Source organism: Neophocaena asiaeorientalis, unplaced genomic scaffold (genome assembly GCF_003031525.2).
Source record: "Neophocaena asiaeorientalis asiaeorientalis breed wild unplaced genomic scaffold, Neophocaena_asiaeorientalis_V1.1 scaffold203, whole genome shotgun sequence".
Classification (NCBI taxonomy): domain Eukaryota; kingdom Metazoa; phylum Chordata; class Mammalia; order Artiodactyla; family Phocoenidae; genus Neophocaena; species Neophocaena asiaeorientalis.
In genome coordinates, this window is record NW_020172776.1 from 1,555,383 (window position 1) to 1,564,191 (window position 8,809).

At 39.6% G+C, this 8,809-nt stretch overlaps 1 protein-coding gene across 1 annotated transcript in view; it reads right to left on the reverse strand.

Annotated features, from left to right (window-relative positions):
• Positions 1-1,379: 1,379 nt before the first annotated feature.
• Positions 1,380-8,809, reverse strand: part of GTF3C6 (general transcription factor IIIC subunit 6) — a 9,249-nt gene continuing 1,819 nt past the window's right edge. Inside the window, exons 3-6 of the mRNA XM_024740919.1 lie at positions 7,932-7,995; positions 7,783-7,827; positions 6,140-6,253; positions 1,380-2,979 (exon numbers count right to left, since the gene is read on the reverse strand). Of these exons, the coding sequence (XP_024596687.1) occupies positions 2,678-2,979; positions 6,140-6,253; positions 7,783-7,827; positions 7,932-7,995 (525 nt within the window). The 3' untranslated portion in view covers positions 1,380-2,677. The remainder of the gene's footprint in view (positions 2,980-6,139; positions 6,254-7,782; positions 7,828-7,931; positions 7,996-8,809) is intronic.

The following is an 8,809-nucleotide window of genomic DNA, read 5'->3' on the forward strand; positions in this document are numbered from 1 at the left end:
CACTGTTGTGGCCTCTCCCATTGCGGAGCACAGGCTCCGGACGCGCAGGCTCAGCGGCCACGGCTCACGGGCCCAGCTGCTCCGCGGCATGTGGGATCTTCCCGGACCAGGGCACGAACCCGTGTACCCTGCATCGGCAGGTGGACTCTCAACCACTGCGCCACTAGGGAAGCCCAAACTTTTCAATTTTGATGAAGTCCAATGTATCCATTTTTTTTTCGTTGCTTGCAATTTTTGTGTTATATCTAAGAGGACATTTCCTAATCCAACATAATAAAAGTTTTTTTTTTTTTTTTTGGCTGTATTGGGTCTTCGTTGCTGAGCGCAGGCTTCCTCTAGTTGCAGTGAGCAGAGGCTACTCTTCGTTGCGGTGCGTGGGCTTCTCATTGCGGTGGCTTCTCTTCCTGGGGAGCACAGGCTCTAGGCATGTGGGCTTCCATAGTTGCAGCACGCAGAACTTAGAGCATGCAGGCTTCGGTAATTGTGGCACATGGGCTTAGTAGTTGTGGCTCACAGGCTCTAGAGCACAGGCTCAGTAGCTGTGGCACACAGGCTTAGTTGCTCTGCAACATGTGGGATCTTCCCAGACCAGGGACTGAACCCATATCTCCTGCATTGACAGGCAGATTCTTAACCACTGGGCCATGAGGGAAGTCTCTAAAGATTTATACCTATATTTTCTTCAGAGTTTTATCACTTTAAGCTCTTACATTTATTTAGACCTTTGGTCCATTTTGAATAAATCTATATATACATATAGTAGAGATGGGGGGTCCCACTTCATTCTTTTGCATATGGATATTCAATTGTCCCAGGACCATTTATTGAAAAGACTATGTTTGCTCCATTGTATTGCCTTTGCTCCTTGATCTAAGATCATTTTACTATATGTATGTCTATTTCTGGGCTCTCTATTCTCTTCCATTGACCGATTTGTCTATTCTTTCAGCAGTTCCCACTGTCTCTATTACTGTAGTTTTATAGTAAGTCGTGAAGTCCTTCTACTATGTTCTTCAATATTGTATTGGCTATTCTGGGTCTTTCCCTCTCCATATAAACTTTAGAGTTGGTTTGACAATATCCATAAAAAACTTGCTGTGATTTTATTTCAGATTGCATTGAAACTATAGATCAAGCTGGGAAGAACTAACATCTAGATAATACGGCCACTTTCATATACATGAGGAAAGCTGGGCACACTGCTAACCTGAATAAATTCTGGGATTCTGTTACAAACAAATAAAGGAAGACCAGATGCTGGCTCAAGTAATTAGCAGTCTCTCCACATAGAGACTTCATACCATTTGGTAGAAAAAAATAAGCTTTTGATTAAACAAAAGCTGACACTAAAGTCATATAAAAATTGGGAGGATACACACTTATGATTTGGAAATGCTTTTAATCAGGGTAAGTTGTTTTCCAAATAAACAGTAAAAATTTACAAAACCTACTGAAGGAAAAAATTCCTCATCCTAGAACATTAGTTCTCTAATCTGTCACAACGAAGTTACACCTCCAACAGTTGTGAGATATAATTAACGTGAGGAGTGTTTCAACTTATTAGTACCAGGTTAAACCATATAAAATTGCAGAGTTTTATAGTCAGAAACAAATATTGGTAATTTCATATAGTTCAACCTGTATCAAAGTTTGTGACTAATTTACTTAAAAAATACAAGTTAGGGTAGATCTAGGTTATCACCATAATATTGTAGAATGTTACAGCTGAATTCCAATCATCTTTCTTCAGTGGGAAAGAAGTGAAATTACAGCTGGAACATCAGAACTGTACCTTCACCCTTAAGCACTTCTGAATTCTTTTTCTGTTCTCAGGAGTAATACTGACTTTGGTAGACTGGAAAATGGCCCCCCAAATATTTTCATGCCATAATTCTCAGTTTTATGCCTGTTTAAATTACACGGCAAAAGGGACTTTGCAGATGGAATTAAGGTTATAGACCTTAAAATAGGGAAGTTACCCAGATATGCCCAGTGTAATCAAATGGACCTTTAAAAGAAGGCAGAAGGGTCCATCATCAATAGGATTATGGAAGAAGCAGGAGAGATTCAAAGACTGAGGGGGACTTGACCATTGCTGGCTTTGAAGAGAAGGGGACCATGAGTGAAGGAATGCAGGCAGCGTCTAGAAGTGGTTTGGCTGGGAATGGCTCTCAGCCAACAGCAAGGAAATGGGACTGTGATCCTTCAGCTGCAAAGAACTGAATTCTGCCAACAACTGAATGAACGAGGAAATGGAGTCCCCCATGCCACATCCAGAAGAGAATGAAGCTCTGCAAATACCTTGATTTTAGCCCAGGTGAGACCCATATCAGATGGCTGACCTACAAAACTATAAGACAATACACTTGTGTAGCTTAATACACTTTAGCCACTAAGTCTGTGGTAATTTGTGATGGCTGCAATAGAAACTCACACTTACCTTAGTAAAACCCGCATTTTAAAGGACTCATCACAGAAGGGTCCCTATATTCATTGAAACCATATTTTTAAAAACTCGTATCTGGTCCTTAATGATTCTAGTATATTAAACTATATTATAATTGGAAATGTGTATATAGCCAACAAAAATAATAAAATTGTGAACTGAAAACTACAAAGCCAGTTATTTTATATAAAAACTCTAAAAACTTCATCACTAGTTTTTATGAGAAACATTTCATCTAGGAGTGATTTCTAAGGCAGTTTCTTGAGTTTCCATAAAAACAGAGCCTTCTGTCTCAGAAGAAGGGATATCAATAAGAGGACCAGAATCCTCTATATCCAAGTTCGGTGGTTTCTCCTGTTCATAACTCAGGTTTGAATTATCTTTCATTTGAATCTCTTGCTCTTCCAACTCCAAAGATTTATCTGGGTCTGGAGCTACAACTTCATCCTCTTCATTTTCATGCAGAAAACTACAAATCATGTTGGGTCTACAGGAGAAATCATTTTCCTTGATTTGCAGCCATTCCACACCACCTAATGGAGGAGGCAGGGGGACAAACCAAGAAACATGAAAAAGGAATTTCAGTTACTTACATATATTTTTAATTTAATTGTTCATATGAATATCTATCAAAATAAAACCCCAACGTAAAGAAAGGAACATGGTGCCTGTACCTACTGATAAATGATCATGTAATTTCCATCTTACATGGAGACCTTGGAATGCCTATAGGGTATGCATCATCAAAATCACTAAAAGTAATCAACTTCAGTTACTATTCCAAGCCCTTTTCCCAGAGTCCAATTCCCAACTCATTCTGAGAGATAACTAAGCTCCCACTGCCATCTTTTGTCTTGAAGAAAATTTTGTCACTTCCCTACAATTTTCTCCTTACCCATTCAGTTTTCATAATACAATGGATGATACCACTCTATCATCTTGAGTCAACATTTATTTGTCATTTTGAGTTGAAAAATCCAATTGTAAAATAAGACACCTCTCAAAAAAAAACCCTTGAAAAAATTTTTTGTTCCTTTCCATACTCACAGTCAAAGCCATTACCTGTCAATGAACTCCCGTAATTGAGAATTGCTCCAGGGACTTCCCTGGTGGTCCAGTGGTAAAGAATCCTCCTTACAATGAGGGGAAAATGGGTTTGATCCCTGGTCAGGGAACTAAGCTCCCAGATGCTGCAGGGCAACTAAGCCCGCATGCCACAACTACTGAGGCCGCGTGCCTCAACTAGAGCCTGTGTATTGCAAACCACAGAACCCACGCACCCTGGAGCCTGCGCGCCACAACTAGAGAGAAGCCTGTGCACCACAACCAAGAGCTTATGCGCCGCAACGAAAGATCCCAAATGCCTTAACGAAGATCCCGTGTGCTGCAACTAAGACCTGACACAGCCCAAAATAAAATAAATAATAAATAAATCTTTTAAAAAAAAATTGCTCCAATAATGCTAGCCATTTTTTTCTTTCATCCTTATGACCCTTTCAGTTAAGTATTTTCAATGGATCCTCAATTCCTATAGCCCAAGCTGTTTACTCTCACCTTCAAAGTTCCGTTAGATAGCTGTAAGATATACCAACCTATCTCGTCACCCTGTTCACGCATCCATCTGTTCCCATCCCCCATCATAAACTAACTCTTCTGCAGCTGTTTGTTGAAACATCCTTACTGTTGATCCCACATCTTTTCTCATGTATTACTACTATAAAGTCTCCCTCTTTCAAAAATCGATTTGTTCTTTCCCTCCAGTTCAGCTTCAACTATTGACTTCATAGTTTTTTCTTGCTATAACCTCATTCTCCTAGTCACCAAGTTCAAAACCTCAAAGCCATCGTAAAGCCTACTCTGTTATCTAGCATAATACTTGGCAATAACGATACTTAAAATAAGTTGAGTGAAATGGGTGTCGAGTCATAGTCATCCATGTCTGTTTCAATGCTTTAGAGTACAAGTTCCTAGAAAGTAAGGACCACATCTCCTGTCTATTTTGTTCTGCCTCCAGCATCTTGCCATGTTTGGCAGCCAGCCTCCAAGATGGTCCCCAATGATCCTCACCTTCCTGACAAGCACGCCCCTGTGTCGTCCCCTCGTACATGGAATAAGATATCACAGAAATGACAGAATGTGACTTCTAAGGATAGTTCATAAAAGACATTGTGGCTTCTACGTTGTTCTTAAGGATCACTTGGTCTGGGAAAGCCAGCCGCCGTGTCAGGAGGGCACTCAAACAGTAGTGTGAGGAGGTGAGGAAGTGAGGCCTCCTGCCAACAGGCAGCACAAACTCACCAGCTATGTGAGTGAGCCATCTCACAATTAGATTTTCCAGCCCTACTCAAGCCTTCAGATGACTACAGCCCAGCCAACACAATGGCTGCAACCTCATAAGAGACCCCAGCCAGAACAACCTAGCTAAGCTGCTCCCCAATTCCTGATTCACAGAAACGTGTAAGATGGTGTTCTGTTGTTGTCGTTTTAAGCCTTTAAGTTTAGGGGTAACTTTTTATGCAGCAACAGATAACCAATACAGCCTTGAATAGTTCGTTACTAATTTATTTGATTGAAAGATACACACAAATCTTCCCAAAGATCTATTAGATTATTAAGAACTATAGGAGAGGAAATTGTATAACTTCCTTTAAAAAGAATATCTAAATGATAGCTAAGCTATCTGGTATGTATCTGCCTTTCGAATTCATTCTAGAACTTCAAGTGCCTACTTCCTATTATTTTTGGAGTGCCTAAAAAAAGGGATAATTGTGGAATATATAAGAACAAAGATTTGTTATATAGTTACGTGTAGCTGGTATAATTAATTTCTAAATGACTAAAGTACCTTCAAATGTTTATTCCTTAAAATACAATAAATCAAACCATGAATATTCATCAATAGGGTCTCATTTACTAGAGTTTCAAATATGTCTTTGAGCAATAAGCCTTTTTTTTTTTTTGGTGGACAAACACCTTTATTCTGACTGTGTCCCAAATTCCCTAGGGCAAGAGAAAGAGGTTGGTGTGGTGAACAATGGGCTTTTAAACCACCAAGTGTTTATTTGCTCATCTCCACAAACGTGCGCCTGCTATGGGTGCAAGAAGCACTGGCCTAAGGTCTCTAGTGGGGGATGACGAGCAACTGGAGAAGGCTAAATGGATGCTCATTAAGAATGAGACACAGGACTAACAACTCTGGTCCTAGAGTCCCTCCCACACATAAAGCCAGCTTCTTCCAGTTGTGAGCATCTTGGGGAAGGTTACTGCATCTGCCAAAAGTTCAGGAGATCCTATGGGGTTACTCCTTGGGAATCGAGAACTGCTATCATCATATCTTCTGCACTTACAAAGAAGTTTTAATGAGAGAAAGAGAGAGAGAGAGAGAGAGAGAGAGAAGTAGTTGCTGAATTCCCTGGGGTTGAAATCATGTCAAGTTTCTTGACAAACTCCTCACAATCGTTTCCAATGCAAAGAAGATAGAAATTTCTTATATGTCTCCAGTGCCCCCTGCTATGTGAGAATTCAACTCAATTTTAAATCTATGTTTGGTACTTTTCATGGAGTACCCTCAATTTTAATATACTTTACCTATCACATATAGTTATTACTACAAAGTACAAAGAACATCCTGGCAGCAGTGTTTCATAAAGCCAATACTAAATCACCTATTTTCAGAGAACTAAGTGAACTAACCTATGTTTTCTTCTCCTTCCTTCTTTTCTGTCAGAAGAGTTCTTGTCATGCTGAGCTTCTTCATTGTGTGGCATTTATATTTTAGCACTGTTTTATTATTGCCTTCTGCATCCACTAGAATATAAAATGAACACTATTATACTGCTTGATGCCATCAAAGAATCATGTTAAGCCTCAATGATTCCAGTTTAGAGAGTTAAACTACTTCCTGTCAAGACAGTGTAGTAAGTTCAAGATTTAAATAAAAAAAAAAAAAAAAAAAAAAATTTAACTCATTCCTCCAGCTCCAAGCACAGAGAAATATCAGATAAAATACATAAGAACAGAAGGCACAGTGAACTCAAAGACAACAAACATCTCTAGGGGACAGAAACACAAAGTGAGATTAAAGCTATGGGCCTATTAGGCTCCAGCCCGGAAGCAGGAAAGGGAGGCCAGGAATTTGGCCTTACAGGGTAATGAGGTCGAAAACTCTGCCACTCAAAGTGAAGGACCAAAGGCAGACCTACTGCTGGAAGCCGGACTGGAGTGGAGAACATTACCGATCATGAAAGAAGATGAGAAAAAAACTGCTGCCAACCTGCTGCTGGGGGTCACAGCTTTATCAAAACTGTGGGCGTAGGCAGGAGGGAGGATGAGGCTCTGTGCTAAGGATGTGAAGCACACGGAAAACTTCCACACCCTGCCACTGTGTGGCTGATACTACACTTTAGAAAGCAACACAGTGACATCTATTAAGTTCAACCACATGAAACTGGTGCTATTCGGCCCAAATTGGTAATTTCATATGGTTGAATCTAGTATACACACTCATCAAGACATTTTTACATATATGCAAAAGGAAACATAAAAGTATTCATGGCAGCATTTCTGTAGTGAGTTAATAAGCATAATTATGAAAATGGGCTCTGGAGCAGACCACCTGGGTTCAAATCCTGGCTCTGCCTCTTATTTTGTGTATGACCTTGGGAATGTTATTTACCTCTCTGTGCTTCAGTTTCTTCAAATATAAAATGAAGATAACAATGGCATCTACCTCATAGACTTGTGGTGAGGATTCAATGAGTTAATACTTATAGCACCTAGAACAGTGCCTGACATACAGAAAGCACTCAATAAATTTTAGTAGTTATTAATAATTACTGGTAAAAATGGAAGCAACCTACATGTCCATAAATTGGAGAATAAACTGTGGTATAGTCACAAATGGAATCTTAAGCAACAGGGAAAACAGATATATATCAACACGTATAAATCTCGAAACATCTCTAATTGAAAAAAGACATAGAATAATATGTATAATATGCTATAACTTATATCAAGTGTGAAAATACACAGAAAGTGCTATTTATTGTGTGCGGATACATACATATGTAATATAAAATCAGGTATAGGAAAGAAAAACACCAAATTCAGGAGAGTGATTAACTCTGAAGACAGAGGAAGGGAGTAGGTTTGGAGAGGGGTATACGAGGGGCTTCAAAGGTATGTGGAATGTTTTTTAACTACCTAACCAAAAAGGAGGATTTGATACAGCTAGACAAGGGGTACATGAGATCTTATAATTTTAATATCCACCATACATAAGTATGTTTGAAATATTTCAGAGTAAAAAGAGTTGAGTCAACATAGCAATCACTTACCATGTTCAACATTTTCTTCAAAGATAACACAGGTCCCAAGAGTGTCTGCAGAAAAACATGAAGGCAACTTGTTGAGAAGTAACAGAGCTACTTTCTCTGAAAGGCATATAAAAAAAAAAGGGAGTTTCATCTCTCTGACTTCCTCCTACCTTCATACTCTCCAGCAAAGACATAGCTGTCCACTTGCAGAATGGGCTTCTCAGTATCAATTCCCTACAACAGAATATAGGATCATTAAAAAAAAATCATCATTAGAAAAAGCCTTGGGGGTGGGGGAAATGGGTGAAATGGGTTGAAGGGGGGGCTCAAACGATACCAACTTCCAGTTACAAAATAAATAAGTCCTGGGATGTTTAAGAACATCATGGTGACTATAGTTAATAATACTGTATATTTGAAAATTGCTAAGAGAGTAAACCTTCAAAGTTCTTACCAGAAGAAAAAAAAATTGTAACGATGTGTAGTGATGGGTGTTAACTAGACATTGTGGTGATCATTTCACAATATATGCAAATATTGAAAACGTTGTACAGCTGAAACTAGTATAATGTTATATGTCAATTATTTCTCAATTTAAAAAAGAAAGCACAAGGGACTTCCCTGGTGGTACAGCGGTTAAGACTGCGCTTCCACTGCAGGGGGCACGTGTTCGATCCCTGGTCAGGGAACTAAGATCCCACATCCCGCATGCCATATGGCATGGCAAAAAAAGACCAAGACTTTTACATGAAACCTTGCTACCAAGGAGACTGATTTCCAAAGCTGGGGAACCTTTAGAGCTTCTTGTCCTAGCAAGTAAAAGATAAGCTAAAACTGCTCTCATCACAGCAGCTACAAACTGAAGACTACTTAATTCATACCCAAGTAGCAAGGTCTATTTCAATCAACATCCTCTTCAACATAAAGTAAGAAGAGAGGAAGTTTTCTCAAAAATGCTCAAAAGAGGGCTTCCCTGGTGGCGCAGTGGTTGAGAGTCCGCCTGCCGATGCGGGGGACACGGGTTCGTGCCCAGGTCCGGGGGGATCCC